We start from the raw sequence: 16,903 nt of genomic DNA on the forward strand, positions 1-16,903 counted from the left end.
GACACAAAATTCAGCTAGGGAACAATATGCACACAAATTGTCACCAACTCCTCAGTCTTTCATACTTAATCATGATATTTTTTAAGGACACTAGTACTGTAAGTATTTTATAAAATGAGTCACTATATTGCTTTGTAGGCATTAATATATTATAAGTACATGGGGCTGAGGTTATGGCTCAGTGATAGAGTGCTTGTCTAGCACACGTGAGGCACTAGGTTCACACCTCAGCACCACATAAAAATGAAATAAAGATATTGTGTCCACCTACAACTAAAAAATAATAAAAATAAATTCTAAGTACACGAAACACTAAAAAAGTTATAGTATTTTTAGAAACAAATATTTAGAGGTACCTGAATGTTTTCTAAGGACTCTTGCCAATTCTTCAATAGTTCTTACACAGTCCAACCCCTGCAACAAAGATGACACAAAAATTAATCAAAATTGGAAGACAGGTTACTATACTGTTTATAGTATCCACTGTCTTCAGATATAATGAAACTCATTATATGTTTTTCACTTTTAGTTGAGAATCAGTCAGTATCCATAGGAAATATTCTAAATATGCAAAAACTGCCACACATCCTATGTTCTAATTGCTTTTGAAGGTGCAAAAAAGGTTAAAATCAGTCAGGAAGCCATGGACTGAGAGCTTCTTGAAACGTCTCTGAACCATGGATGAGGACTTTCATTTTTTTGCTATGTAATTACCTCTCTCAGAAGTACCCTATGTGCCAGAGTATATAAGAAGGGGCTTCTATGCCTCATCTTATTAATTACAGGTAAAATCTTAATTATAGTTTAAGAGTTGATGACTTGCTGTGGATAGTGATTAAGCTCACATTATTTCCCCACTGGAAGAGCCAAAATTATAATGCAGAAAATTAAGGTAATATAGCAAATAAGAATGATATTTCTAATAATTCATACTTAAAAACACATTCACAGTCCCTATCAATGTAAGCCCTTTTGATGACTGTACACATTCCAGAACATATTTGGAATTTCACTTTAGAAATGCCTTCAAAATTAGTTTATATACTAGGTTAAAAAAAATTAATCTCGGGCTGGGGATGTGGCTCAAGCGGTAGCGCGCTCGCCTGGCATGCGCGGGGTGCTGGGTTCAATCCTCAGCACCACATACAAATAAACTAAAGATGTTGTGTCCACCGAAAACTAAAAAAAAATAAATATTAATAAATTCTCTCTCTTAAAAAAAAATTAATTAATTAATTAATCTTGAGGTTGTATAATAGGGTTGTGCCATACGGAAGACCTAATCTTGCTTATTCATTTTATTCACCAAATTCTGGGCAGATCATTTTTGTCCATTTTTCCAAATCTGTTATATCTTCAAGGCAAAGAAAGCACTTGAGAACAGTAGCAGCACTCTTCTGGATATAGAGCCTTTGGACTACTGTTACAAATTTAAAAAATAGGGACATGGGGTGTAGGTAAGAGGTAAGAGCCCTTATTTAGCATGTTCAAGTCCCTCAGCACCACTAATCAAAAATAAAAATAATAAAAACAGAAATAAACAAAACAAACAAACAAAAACGAATAGGAACTCAGCACATCTCAGAATTTATATAATTTTTATATAAGTGCCTTCCTGTATACATCAGGGGCTGACAAATTTGTTCTGCTTTGCGAGCCACATAAGCATGTGTTATAAGTACTAAACTCCCAGTCATGTAGAGAATCAGACATACACAAAACATAGGGCTGGGGGTTATGGCTCAACGGTAGAGAGCTTACTTAGCATGCGTGAGGCACTGAGCCACTGGGTTCGATTCCCAGCACCACACACACACACACACACAAACCAACTAAATAGACAATACATAAATGAATGGGTGTGGCTCTGTTCTAATACAACTTTATTTACAAAAACAGGCTGTGAGCTGAATTCAGCCCATAGGCCAAAATTTGCTATCTCCTGACATATAAAAACCAAGCTGATATGCACTATGATCTCCTAAAGCAAGAGACAGAAGTTATTATTTCCATTTTATAGCTATCGACCAAAGACCACATGTTTAGGTACTGAAAAAACCAAGTTGTCTCAAATCCAGGTCTTTGTACTATAAAGGTAGCACTCATCATTTATACCACACTGCCTGCCTGATTTAAAACAAAAACAAAATAAAAACCTTATAGATAACGTATGGATATGCATATCCAGGTCAGTCTAGTAGCCAGGCTAATGGAACACCAGGAAAGCTGGTTTGGCTTTGCAGAATTCCCAGTGGTCACTTTCAAATCTACTTCATACTAAAAGTTGAATGTACAAGGCAATCTATTCTTCATATTCACCTCTAAGCTTAATGTATTTGGCTAGAGGGTGTGCCAAATGGCACACTCCATATGGCATGCCTTGATAAATTTGGAAAGTACCAAGCTGTACCATCAGTCAAGATAGTTCAAATCACACTGCCAGAGCAAATGCAAGTTTTATGTGGTCACTGTACCTCAGCAGTTTCATGTCCGTTAATTGTCATGCAGACGTCAAGGTCACTCTGCTTAAAACCAAATCCATTTTTGGAGGAGCCAAACAAGCTCAATTTAGTTCCTGTTAGGGATATATGAAAAGTAATAACTAATTACCTGAGTACATTTAATATTTTGACCAAAATGACCCTCTCATGAATCAAATATACCCAGGTGTTAACTATCCTATCTCATAATAATTTTTTTATTAACTATTTATTTATTTTTTCCAAGTTTACTTTAATATACAAGCTGTATATATCATGAAAGATTACTAGGTGACATTTCAAACAAAATGGAGATCATTTCAACACATTTAATAATGTATCACTCCTTTCTAAATAAATGCATATTTTAGAGGTGTGAACTCTGATTACAAATGTAATATTAAGTGAAATTCACTTGTGGTATCTATTAGAATAAATTCTGCACTGTACTTTCTTTTCTGTTCGTAAACCAGGATTTGGTGCACCAAAGACCATCCTAGGTATATCACAAAGCAACTGAAACTCCGAACCCACAATCACTGCAAGATGTTATTCTCAAAATTAGTATGCTCGTAATACATGTACTCTTTTGAAAGGAAGGTCACATTACCTTTTTTAAGGATTAAAAAATATATATCATTTACCTGGAAAGTCCTGTTTTATGAAACTTTCTAAGTTTTGCCGGATATGTTCACGAGCCTGATCTTCTAAAACAGTTGGAGAAAAATCCTCTGTTTAAAATAAATAGACACATTGAGAAAAAGACTGATGACTTTTTTTTGAAAAAGCTGAAAGTAAGACTTCAAAGGTTTAAAGAAAACACCCTAATTTTTGTGCCTTTGCCCAGATAACATTTGTAATGTAAAATAATCTTTTGTTTCTTTAACAGAAGAGTCTATTAGAAAGAACTACTCTTAAAATGAAAACTAATTTAGACAGGCTCTGTACCTGGGTTTTACAGAGACCTCAAAGAGTGAATCCAAAAATTTGTGAGCATGTCCATATTTTTTCCTAAAGAGAACCTAGTTTTCTTTTATAGATTTAAACCACCAAAAAGTTTTTGTTTTCATTTTTAAATCCCTGGCAGCCAGGCATGATGGTGCACACCGTAGTGCCTGTTACTCAGAAAGCTGAGGTGGGAGGATCACTTGAGTCTAGGAATTTGAGAAGGCTTTTGATAATACCTCAAAAGTTTTTAAAAAATTATTTTTCAGCATAGATGGACACCTCAAGATGTAGCAATATGAAGCATTAAGTTCTCCATTCTAAGCAGTAAAATGTCTCTATTGCAAAATTTTCTCATTGTAGGACTTGAAACCTCTCTATACCAATGCTCCCCCAAACTCTACTCTTCCTTAAAGGGCTGTCATGTTGTGTGCACTATGAATTAATGTTAACTAAGAATAATTCTGTGCTCAAATTTTGGAGCTGTTGGATTAAAGATATAAAATCAAGTTTCTTTGCTACAACATTGCTTTTAAACACTGCTTTTATCATGCCTTGCAAATCTCTAAAGAAGATTTACTGCTCCCCAAGGGAGGGGGCAATATGTACAGTTATTCCTTTGTGAGAGAATACTTCTGGTCATGAAAAATGCATCTAGGAAAACATTTCAAGGAATGTAATCTATTAGTTGGAAAAGCTAATATAGTATTTTAATCTTAAGACTTAAAAAGTCTTAAGATTAAGTAGTTCAGTGATAAAGCATGAGTTAAGCACGTGGAAGGCCCTGGGTTCAATCTGCAGCACAAATAAAACAGAAAAAACAAACAACTTAAAAAGATATTCCTTCCTTCTTTCTTTAATGATTACTTATTGTGTGTCCCAAATGGGACCTGCATGTCACACTGAAGCAAGAGGATCTCAAATTCAAAGCCAGCCTCAACAACTTAAGAGTGACCCTTAATTTAGCAAGGGTCTCAATAGAAAAAATAAAAAGGACCAGGAATATGGCTCAGTGGTAAAGCACCCCTGGGTTCAATTTCCAGTAACAACTACAACAACAACAACAACAAGTCAATTTACTTTTCTGACAAATGAAAAGAAATGTGAATAACTTACTGTAACACTGGAAACAAACTTGATCTAAGATATTTGAAAACTTGGGTGTTAGTGGTGGCAAAGGTTCCAGCTGGATTCTTTTGAAGTCTTCAGGACAGTCCTTCTTTAGATGACCCTCTCGTTTGCACAAGCTGCACACAACTGTGGGAGACTGTAGGAATATGGCAAAGCAAAATAACACTGAAAACTTTATTTGCCAAATAATGGGATTTAGAATTTTTTTTTTTTTTTTTTGGCTTGCAGATTGAACCTAGGAGCACTTAACCACTGAGTAACATCCCCGGCCCTTTTTACTTTTCATTTTGAGACATAGTCTCGTTAAGCTGGTTAGGTCCTTGCTAAGTTGCTGAGGCTGGCTTTGAACTTACGATCCCTCCTGCCTCAGCCCCTTGAGTGGCTGAGATTACATGCCTGGATCTTTTTTATTTTTGAAGTACAAAGCCTACTCTTCACTTTCCAAAGAAATGAAGCCATTAAAAGATCTGAGAGAGAAGCATCCTTATGATGTCATCAGGAGAAAAGGATAGTTACTATCAGCTTTCCATTCCTCCTACGCAGATTCCTACAAATCTGATTGGAAGGAATGTAAAGTGGAAGGAAGTGAATCAAGTGGCTGTATTAGGACAAAGGCAAAACTTCTTAACCACACCCAAAACATGGAGAATTATGTTCTTGTGTATGAAAATTGAAATTACATGTATTAAAATTGTTTAAAGTCTCCTGGTGTTTAATTGTTTAAAGTCTCCTGATTACCTTGCCTTTGGTGAAGATAAGTTTACTAAATTCATAGAAGAAATCAGACTGGTCCACTGGTGAATTTTCCTCACATATATTTTCTTCTTTAAGATTTATTTTATTAAGTTCCGTAAGTAGGGCGCCATCTACATTTTTTTCACATTCTTTCAAGTCTTCATATTTAGCCGGCTGAACTAATTCATCATCCTCTTCAGAAAGAGCATCTTCATCACCTGATCCAGTATAGGTATTGTCCAGCTCATCTTCATTAGCAATGCCATCCTCATCTTCCCTTTGGTTAATGGTGAGCCTGGGTTCTTCCTCCTCCTCTTCATCTTCCTCCTCTTCTTCATCAAAGTGAATGATTTCAGATGTTTGACACTGGACTAAAGGGACAAAGTGGTTTAAAGAGTCTTCTAGCTCATCAGTACCTTCTACACTTTCTTCATCAAGATCAATCTTGTCATCAAAAGTAGCAAATCCATCACACACTTTGGCTGTAGGATTTTGGAGGCCTTCTAAATTCAAAATGCTATCTGTCTCATAATTACATGGGCTGCTGCCAATTGTAAGTTCTCCACACTCATTACTGCTTATACTGGGGTCATCAGCAGTCAAAGGATGCTTTCCCTTCTTTCTGATTTTCTCTTTCTCATCTTTACTTCCTGTTTCTTGATGGTGTACTTTAATATCCTCATAATTATCACAATTGACTTCTGCCTGGATACAGCCAGAGTTTCCTAAATGTGTGCATTTCCTGATGTGTACATTTCCAATTTCCTCAGCTGGTGGGCTTCCACAGCTTTCAGCAGTCTCTTTAAGAGAAAGTGGCTGTGCCTTGCAAGCATTTTCAGTTGAAATGGTAGTAGCACCAGGGCCTTGAGCCAAAACTGAATTGTTGAGCTTATCGTCTTTTGTTTGCACATCTGGATCATGATTTATTACTTCTTTAAAATGTTCTGAAATACACGTAACTGTGCTCAGAGGCTTTGGAAGGCTGGATTTTGCAAGTTTGTGTGGAAGAGCAAAATATTTATATGTCGTTCTTAAACAGTGAAGTATATATTCAAACACAGGTTGATTATTTAGGGTCCTTGCCACATTTCTTTTAACAGAGTAGGGATCTGTAACAATAACAATGAAAAAACAAATATACCACTTAATATATTTCTATTTTGTGCTCTAAAAATTAGCCCGTTGCAAATAAAAATAGATAACAAATAAACAACAGTGAAGTTTATATCTTATATGCTTAAAAAAAGAAAAAATGCAGGTAGAGAATAAGAAGATACAGTATAAGAACAAAAAGCAATGTTTTCTGAAACATCTGTTCTGCTAAGAGAACCCATCCTGTACAGAACCAGTACCCCTTCCCTATTCTGCCGTGACTGCGGTGGTAGGAAAGATGTCATTCGTGTGTTTATCGTGCCCTCAGGAAGTCAGGTCTTCCCTATAGGCTTTGCTGCTGAGTGCTCTGCCTCCCCACTCAGCCAAGCCCTGTGGTTTGTCGAGCTTACCTCCACTCTTCTGCCCTGGGAAGCCCCATCACTGAATTGGCTGGACTGAATTTCAGGGGCGAGAGGGAGGCACCAGGAGGAGACACCACTTCTCTCAATCTTTTCTCCTCCCCTAGAACTCCAGCAGGTTAGGCAATTGGCCAGAAGAGCTGAGCCAGAGAAACTGCAGGGGAGGGTTTAAAAATGTGAGATCCCCATGACTGCACACAGAATTTATGCAAATTGCAAAAAACCCTCTTATGCAACATAAAGCTTGAAAAAAAAATCAAGCAAAAATAAGAGAATTCCATTTAGGAAATTCTGTAAATTATTAAAGGAGGAGAATTAAGATTTCTAGAGGGGTTTCAACCTCCTGACTTTGCAAAGCTGAGAAGAGATAGTCCATTTAATGACATCTACAGGGCACATCAGTGTGTCTTTCATATAGTGACTTCAGTTAAAGAAGCCTTCACTAAAAATGTGTTTTTAATGAGTAAGTTACTGATTACTACTTTAAAAAATAATTATCTGTTCCCTTTACTGGAGAGTTATCCAACTAAGAATGTCAGTCTTCACAAGAAAAAGTATTTTTCTCATCTCTGCAAAACTAAACAATATTAACAATAACCCATGAAAGGACTGAATTTAAAAATCCAGAAGTGAGAACAGCAGGAAAGGGAAACTCAGATCACTGGGAAAAAAACATTAAGCATTTAAGTTGTTAAGCAATTCACAAAGAAAGCAAGAACTCAGCTAACCATTATTCAAGTTGCTTAAAAATTAAGATATTTCATTATAGTTCTTCAAAAACTCAGGATAAACCTTTTGATCCTTTTAGATGACTCACTGTAACACATGCAAGATCCTAATTATTTAGTTCACCTTTGAGGTCAGGCCTACCTTACAAGTAGGAGATGAAAAGAGACTGAAATAAAAGCATGCTGTTAGACTGGTACCTTAAAAAAATAATAAAATAAAAAAAGAATAAACATTTTGAGATACCTTCAATGGCAATGCGCTTTTTGGGCCAATCCTTTGATTCTCGAGATATTGATTCTTTGACACGGATACTGATCACTAAATCAGCCAAATTAAATTCTAAAGCATAGAATCGCAGCAGTTCCACCCAGAGCTGCCCAACTGGTACTGAAGGCTGGTGTTTTGTATCAAATATTAATGATACCTATTAATATCAAAGAGAAATATATTGGTTACTTCGGGTGTTGGCTTAATCTGAAAAATTAAAGATCATTTGAGCATCAAATTAAAAAACCTGGAAAATCTGAGCAAAGATAGAAATTTGACATCTAGACAAATCACTTTGTATGTGGGAAAATAGCAAAACTTCACTGCATCCCTGACATTTGGGTAGGTTAAAATCTAGTCAGTACCATGGAACAGACAGGACCAATTTTATTTAACCAGACAGCACCGAATTTTGAAATTTTAATAACAGGTGGATAGGACCTTGCACAGTTTGCTAATACTCTCAGCATGGACCTTCACCTGTTACTGCTGCTGGAGGGCACCTTTATATGGATACATGGAAATGTATAGTAGCTAAAGACAGAGAAAAAGAAAACCAATACTCTCATTGCCCTGATATGCTACATAAGTACACTAAATCTGCCAGTGGCAATTAAAGTCAAATAACTATAATAGAAATTGATACTAGTTCTACAGTCACTGACTTGACAAGTTCAAATAACATACTTCCTATAATCTTTTGGGAAATACACAGAACTCAGAATAGGGGGGGAAAAAAAGGGCCCAAACAGTGATTCTGCCATTTCATAGCTCTTGATTGCTCTGTAATTTAGTGTTTTCACTCTCAGACTAGCAGTATTGCACAATGGTTAAGTGAACTGGCTTTGGAATTGGAACAACCTTAGTTTGAAATCCAAACTCTGCCAAGTACTAGCCGTGTATGATCCTGGTCAATGTCTATAACCTAAGACTTGGTTTCCTCATCTGACAAATGGGGATAATAGTACCCACCTCATTGGGTTCTTGGGAGGACTGAGTGAGATAGTGTCTGTAAAGTGCTTAGCACAGTGCCTGGCACACAGTGTTCAAAAAATGGTCGCTATCATTATCTGCAGAGTAGGGATGATACCACCTATAACACAGGATAGTTATGAGGATTAAATCAGAAACAAGGGAAAGCATCTGGCAGACTTGGTTGCTTTCTGTATTTTTTCACTCAGGTAGTCTTTAAGTACAAGAAATTCATATATCACTGAAACAATGTCACAACAGTAAGATGCTCTTAAAGGTAATCTAGTGAAGAAGTCCACATGTTAAAAGGAACTGAAGCCCCAAAAGTTTTCGTGACTTGTCAGAAGGTTGCACTGCTTGTAAGTGGCGTGAGAACTTGTTCTGACCCCAATACATTGTTTTTCTCACCACAGCATATGCAACTTCTACAAAGTCTAGAGCTCACTTAATTTCAGATGTGGCAGCATGACTAACCTCTCCAAAGAACATAAAAATATAAAAGAAAAGCATTAAATGGACTTACAGAAATAGCTTTTTCTTCACATTAGTCTTATAATTCACACTGAAAAAATTCTTTCCTTAAGTATACAAATTTGTCTCCAATCACACTTTACTAAATCAGACTTTAAAACAAGTGGTATAGTAGTTTATTCATGGATAAATCTCAACCACAAAGGGTCTTAGAGTAAGATAAAGTCATCTGGTAGGTAGACTTATAAGGCAGAACTGATAGATACTGGAAGTTGTCTGGGTCCCAAATACTAGAATTGAGGACACAAAGGAAACCCCCAGAAATTGAAAGCTTTATTAAATTTCACCTCTCATCCACAGCCTTTTTCAGCTTTACAAAGGATTTTTAAGCATCTCACTGAAATGACTTGAAAACACTTTAACATGGAACTTTAAAATATCTAGATTATCGTCAATAAAATTGTTTAGAAGTAGGGAACATTCCTTTTTTGAATAAAGTAAGAATAGTGTAGGTAACATTTCCTGAGTGCTTACCACATGCTTGGCACTGAGTTAAGCATTCTATAAATCAATGACCCTATGAGAGGGTACTAATATTATCCTCATTTACAGGGAGGAAACTGGGGCATGGAAAAATTAAGTAACTTGCCAAGGACATATAAGTGGGAGAACTGAGAATATTTGTATATCTGGCTCCACAGCCTGTGCTCTTATCCACACTGGAACCCCCAGTAGAAAACAGACAAAAGTGGTGCTGTTCTGGTGCCAGCAAGGCTGGGGTGGCATCTCCTCCTTCCTGCTCCAATGCTTAAGAATTCTAGGAAACACAACCGGAAACTCTATGATTCACCACTATCTCTTCATTTTAGGAACAAGTAAACTACAGACTGGAGGAATGATATGACTTATTTGTATAGAGATGGGATTAGATTTTTGGCATCAGAATTATTTCATGAATATTACTGTCATTGGGATCTAGGACCATTCACCAATTTGGGACAGAATAGTGCGACCTGTATAATCTGTGCACAAATTTTTTTTTTTGTTGGAAACTCTAATGGTAATTCTTTACACATAGATTTTTTTATGCATTTCCAATAGTATGGGACCAGTACATTAAATCATATGCTTATTTACTGTTATTTCAGTCCTTTGAAGTTAACATTCCATAGATTTAAACCTTAAATACAATTTAAGACCTAACTCTTTTGAAGATACACAGGGATTTTTCTTTGAATTCTCAGTATTTTTCCAAGGCCTCTGTACAAAGAATAAACCATATAAATAAATTTAATGATCAATTTTTTAAAATCTTTCCACATTACTTTTAAAAATCTTTTCATAATTTTTAAAAATCTTTCATGTTGATTATTCAATGGACTAAACAGATTAGGAAATGAAATAACCATGAAATACTTAAGACAGTTAAGGAAAAACAGGAAAACTGACTAACTCATAAACACCACAATTGATAACTAAAATAAAAATCAACAGTAAAATTAGAAATAAGAGAACAGACCTGCCCCCTTTTAATTGGCCTTTCTTTTGGTGACTCTTCTTTTGCTGTGTTTGTATCCCCAACATTATCAGTGTATTCCCAGACCACAAAATCTTTCTCAACGTCTTTAAGGTTGAAGTTCGTAAGTTTGTTTAATGAGAATCCTTCAATCTAGGAAAAAGTAGACATCTATTATTATAAGGTAGAAACCATTTTTGTATTGATTTGAGCATTTAATATGTTTGAAGAAATGAAAAAAGTTAATATATTCCAAGTTCACTGAAAATATAAAAGATATTGTTTGTGGAATATTTTTAAGATAAACATAAATTTAAAAATATTTTTAGCTGGGTTCTGTGGTACATGCCTGTAATCCCAGCCATTTAGGGAGGCTGAGGCAGGAGGATTGTAAGCCAGCCTCAGCAACTTAGCAAGGTCCTAGGCAACTTAGTGAGACCTTGTCTCAAAATAAAAATTAAAAAGGGCTGGAGATGTTGCTTAGTGTTTAAGCAACCCTGGATTCAATGTCCAGCACCAAAAAATGAAACAAAACAAAACCCAACAACAACAAAATCTGCAATCAAAGTAAAAAAGAAGATTCTGATGATTCTGATTTGCAAAAGAAATGGCAAATTTTTGCTCTACCACTAACTACACCTTCAACCCTTTATAATTCTTTAGTAAATATTCTGAATTGAGGATGTACTTTGGTGGTAAAGCACTTCCATAGCAAAGCCTTTGGTTCAATCCCCAGCACTGTAAAACAAAACAAAACCAAACCGAAAAGTTACAACAACAAAATTTCTGAGAAGGCAACAGGGCATAGTGACTAAAGCCATGAGTTTTGGAGTAAAACTCAGTGGTCCCAAATCTTGGATCCTCCAGGCACCTACTCTCTTTAGGTCTCAATTTCTAGTAAAATGGGATAGCACTAGAACTTCCTTCATGGGACAGCTCTGATATATATGCCGCATGTAGAAATACTCAATAAATCCAAGAAACTGTCATTATCAGTATTGTAGAGATATAATTATAAAAACTAAATTCTCCTAATTAGAATTTTTCTTTTTTCATAGTACTAGGAATTGAACCCAGGGGATTTCTACCACTGAACGGTATTATCGATCTTTTTGTTTTTCTTTTGAGATACAGTATCCCTAAGTTGCCTAGCCTGGCCTGAACTTGCAATCCACAAGTCTTTGCCTACCTAGTAGGTAGGATTACAGGCATAGGCCATTGTGCCTGGCTGGAAACTATTTCCAATATTTTAAATTCTAGTTAAGCCCAAAGGTTTCAAAATACAGTTTAATGTGGTATTAATGAATGCAAAAGAAAATGGTCTGGGCTCCAAAGTTCTGAGAAATATTAACAGAGTTGAACAGGTCTTTTTTTAATTATATAATGGACTCATTACATAATAAACAGGTTAGTGAACATAATAAATTGTGAGATGAGGTAAGGATAAGGTTTTCCAAATTTATTTCTACCCCAAAGAGTGATCCCTCTGAAACATAAGACATCGTGTCACACTCTTCTGCTCATTGTGGTTTCCTTCTTATTTCAGAGAAAATTCAGTCCTTCCAGGGTCTATGTAATCTGGCTCTTGGCTGTTTCTCAGAACCATAGTCTATCCTTCTGATTTGGAACTAACATCTGCTCTTCCCTCTGCCTGGAATACTCTTCCTGCTATCAGTCAATTATATGGCTCAACTTCCACATCTTATTTAGACTCTGCTCTACTAATTTTTTTTCTAGTATCTTCCTGCTTTTCACTCTTAATTCAATGCCCATTATGATTAACTTCAATTGTATCAAGATCTAATAACAATACAATGGGAAATCTGACTGGGAGTAAAAGATTTGGAGATTATCCTAGCCAAGGTGGAAGAGATCTGAGTACAACTGGGCAGAGAGGCTAAAAACCTCAAGAAAGATAAATCAGAGCACAGGGGCACAATATACTAAATTTCCTGATAAGAGAATTTAGTCTTGTTCATTTTTATATTCTCTTCAAGGCCTGGTACAATGACTAGTGTACATAAGTACTTTAATTGTGAGGACCTTGAAGGAGTTTCTGCAGAAGTGATGTAGGTGAAATATCTGGTAAGAATAATATTAATTCCTTTCCCCCTCATTTGCTTTATTTACTTTTCTTGATTAAGCTTCTGGCAGCAGCCACTAAACCAATGCCTGTATAGTTTATAACCTGCAGATCATTTTGGTTCATTAAGTAGATTTTTTGGTTCATTAAGTAGATTATTTGATCCATAGAGTCAACCCAGTGTTTGATCATCATGTATCTGTTTTTGTCATTAAGTCTTGGGAAAAAAGTTAAATGATACAATCAAAATAAATTCAGAGTTGCTTCAGAGAGTTTCCAGTTTCACTGCAAAGGAAATTATACATTGGCCTTGGAATAAAGTATTCATACTACTCTTAAGGAAGAGAAACAGCTTTTGTCCTACATCCTCACATCACTGACAAATGATTATTTAGAGAGGATCAGTACACATGAAAAGGCAGCTCTTACTCAGTAAGACATTTATGTGCAAAGCCAAATATCCAATTTATTTCCAGGCCCTTTTGGGTCCAACTGTTTTGGTCCCATCCTAAACTCCACTCTCTCTTGGGACAAGATGAAAGGAAAACTTCAAACAGTTTACCAAATTCCTTCTAGGGTGTGGATGACTTTGTTCTCTTGTTCTTTTTGGAAGGAGAGTAATCTGGCGGAGATACCCTCTTGGTAGCCCTGAATCCTTTCTTCTCAGTGTCATAGCTACAAAGAGTTACCATTAGACAACTAAGATATAGAGCATACTTTAATCCCTTGTGTCAGGATAAAGTTTGCAAGTAGTTTATTCTACTTCAGTTTTTTATTACTGAAGCCTGCTAGACAAAGTCTCCACTTAATTCTGTTTATTAAATATAAAGAAAAAAATGTCTAAAATCACACACACACACACACACACACACACACAAATATGCCTACAGATAAGAACTACCACTCTAGAACATACTTTGTGTGTGTGTGTGGGGGGGGGGAGTACTAGGGATTGAACCCAGGGACACTTTACCACTGAGCAAGATCCTTAGCCCTTTTATTTATTTATTTTTTAAATTATGAGAAAGGATTTAAATTGCCCAGGCTGGCCTCCAACTTGTGATTTTCCTGCCTTATCCTCCTGAGTTGCTAGGATTACAGGCATGTGATACCATGGCCAACTGAACATCTTCTTCAAGAGAAGACTGTGTGCTATTAAGTAAGACAAAAAGCAGTGAAAATATTCAATGTGTAAAAGTAAGCTTTTCAGTAAATAAGGCTTTCTATAAAATACCTACACACATAAGAATATACCAAGATAAACATGTAGAGATTAAAAATGGTTCCAGAAGCAATAGCATAATTTTGACCTTTCAGTGGCTTCTTATTAGACTTATTAAACAAATCAACTCAATTGTTTTTTATGGTTTTTTTCTACATTTTTTTATTGGTGCATTATAGTTGTATATAACTGGGATTTGTTGTTATGTATTTGCACACGCATATAATATAACAACGTAATTTGGCTAATGTCATTCTTTAGTATTTCCCCTTCCCACCCCCTGGTCCCTTTCCTCTACTCTGATTTCCCTTTGATTTTCATACGACTTCCTTACCCCCACTTTTCTTTTCCTTTTTCCTCTCTAGCTTCCACACATGAGAGATCACATACAACCCTTGACCTTCTGAGTTTGGTTTATTTTGCTTAATATAATGTTCTCACGTTCCATTCATATCCAGCAAATGACAAATTTTATTTATCCTTATGGTGGAATAAAATGCCATTGTGTATAAATACCACATTTTCTTTATCTATTCATCTGCTGATGGACACTTAGGCTGGTTCAGTAGTTTGGGCAAATATAAATTGTGCTGCTATAGACATGAGTGTGCATGTATTACTATAGTATAATGACTTCAATTCTCTAGGATAAGTACTAAAGAGTGGTATAGCTAGTCACACTGTGGTTCCATTACTAGTCTTTTGAGAAACCTCTAGACAAATTTCCATAGTGGTTCAAATAAACTCAACTTTAATTTTTTTCAGGTCTTGCTAAGTTGTCTAGGGTAGTCTTTAACTCATCATTCTCCTGCCTCAGCCTCCTCAACTTTAATTTATCCAGATTACATTATTATTGTTTTTTAAAAATATTTTTTAGTTGTCAGTGGAGCTTTTTATTTTATTTATTTATATGCGGCACTGAGAATTGAATCTAGTGCCTTACACATGCTAGGCAAGCACTCTACCACTGAGCCACCACTCCAGCCCCTCCAGATTACATTATTAAAGTCTAATTCACCTTAAAGATAAAACCAAAATATTATTGAAGAGTTGACTATAAGCTCTGCATCTTGTATAGTTAGTAATCTTGATGCTTTTATTGTTTTACAGGTCATGGGATATAAAGAGAAGCAAAAAACCAGAAATAGAAAGTAAGCTACACTGGTCATGGTAGTATATGCATGTAGACTCAGTTACTCAGGAAGCTAAGCCAAGAGGGTCATTTGAGCCTAGGATTTTGAGGTTAGCCTAGGCAACATAGCAAAAATTCATATTCATTCATTCATTCATTCATTCATTCATGTATACGTACATGAATTGAAGTCCATTTCAGAGAGACAAATGCTTCATATACTGTCTGAAGATGATATATAAGTTTAAGTATCGAATTAGAGTGCTGTACCCAAAGAATGTGTCAAAAGATAAACTTAACATAGATTCAAAGTCTCTTGTTTGAAATCTTCAGGTCCACAGGTGTTTCAAAAACTAAGATTTATAGGCTAAAAATGTAGTAATACCCCTAGCAAGGTATAGATCGGCATCTTGTAATCATATTAACATTTCAGCAATGAAAGATGTGAATACCAGTAAAACAAACAAATCTATTTTACTTCTGGTTAGCTTTTTAAATTTTGAAATTATGCATAAGGAATTGTAGATCTATAATCAATCAATCGGATATATAAGCAAAAAAGTTTCATACCCATGAGCCTAGATAAACTGGCAGAAGAGGTTCTTTCCTCTGTTGAAGAAAATAAATGGCCATAAGGGCAAACACGTAAGGTGGCAGGCCTCCTTCCTCAGGGCGATCTATACTGCAAAGCTATAAGTGAGAGAAAAGAGAATTTGCATTTTTTTTTTTTTGCATCAATTTGTGATTTAAATAACTTGGCCTAAAACCTGCAACCCATTCCCATATTGTAATGGTTAATTAGAATTGTCAACTTGATTGGATTAAGAGAAACCAGAAGGTGTGTTGATGACAGTGTGTCTAGGAATAACTGGCATGTGGAACAGCCAAATAAAATGGAGACCCTCCCTAAGTGAGGGCAGCACCATACAATAAAATGATGGTTTGGATGAAATAAAAGATGGAAGAACATGACAGCAACAGCAGATACAAGCTTGATTTTTCATGATCGAGTTCTTGACTGCAGCCGTGATTGATGATATGGGGCTCTCACTTTTTCACTCTTCCAAAGTGGATTCTGTCAGTGATTCTCCAGAAGCCTTCAGTCTCAGCTTGGGATAGCACTTGTTCTGGGGCTTCAGCTCCTTGGACTGAGCAGTTGCTGGTTCTTCCAGCTCTCTGCCTGTAGATGACCACTGTGGACTATCTAGCTTTTGGTCGCCTGAGAAATTCTCTTTTTGTAATTATACTTCCTGCTGATTCTGTTCCTCTAGGGAACCCTGACTAATACACATATATTATATGATATATAGTGATTATTCTGAATAAAGCAGCACAATAAAGGGCAGGGGTATAGCTCAGTGGTAAAGCACTTGTCCAGCATGTATAAGGCTCAAGATTTGATCACCAACTCCACAAACAAACCAAAAAACAAAGCAACAACAATCCCTCCCCCCCAGCAAAGTGATACAAATAGACAACTTCCTATTCCTTTGCAGTAACCACATACTGTGGTTTTGAAAGAGTTTCAATTTCAAATATTTAATCTTGTTAACTTACTCATGGAAGGCCCTAAAATACTATTTACTGTTTCATTTTTTTGACATCTACAATAAATCCACTCACTTAGTTAAGACACATGTTAATGAAATACAAATGATCGTTCAGTTCCAACTGATTTTGCTTAGCTTAAGGGTCCTCTCAACTTTTAC

The 16,903-nt window shown here is 35.9% G+C and overlaps 1 protein-coding gene across 3 annotated transcripts in view; it reads right to left on the reverse strand.

The window, feature by feature from the left end:
• Positions 1 to 356: 356 nt before the first annotated feature.
• LOC124098953 (terminal uridylyltransferase 7) overlaps positions 357 to 16,903 on the reverse strand; it is a gene marked incomplete at its 3' end in the record, with an annotated part of 32,685 nt that continues 16,138 nt past the window's right edge. For all 3 annotated transcript variants that reach the window (XM_046453904.2, XM_046453905.2, XM_046453906.2), the window contains 8 exon segments: positions 357 to 414; positions 2,475 to 2,575; positions 3,125 to 3,211; positions 4,542 to 4,692; positions 5,295 to 6,400; positions 7,775 to 7,955; positions 10,761 to 10,910; positions 15,765 to 15,884. In XM_046453904.2, the coding sequence (XP_046309860.1) occupies positions 357 to 414; positions 2,475 to 2,575; positions 3,125 to 3,211; positions 4,542 to 4,692; positions 5,295 to 6,400; positions 7,775 to 7,955; positions 10,761 to 10,910; positions 15,765 to 15,884 (1,954 nt within the window).

This window comes from Marmota monax, unplaced genomic scaffold (genome assembly GCF_021218885.2).
Source record: "Marmota monax isolate L192 unplaced genomic scaffold, Marmota_monax_Labrador192_F-V1.1 WCK01_AAM20220418_F8-fsc00840, whole genome shotgun sequence".
Taxonomy (NCBI): domain Eukaryota; kingdom Metazoa; phylum Chordata; class Mammalia; order Rodentia; family Sciuridae; genus Marmota; species Marmota monax.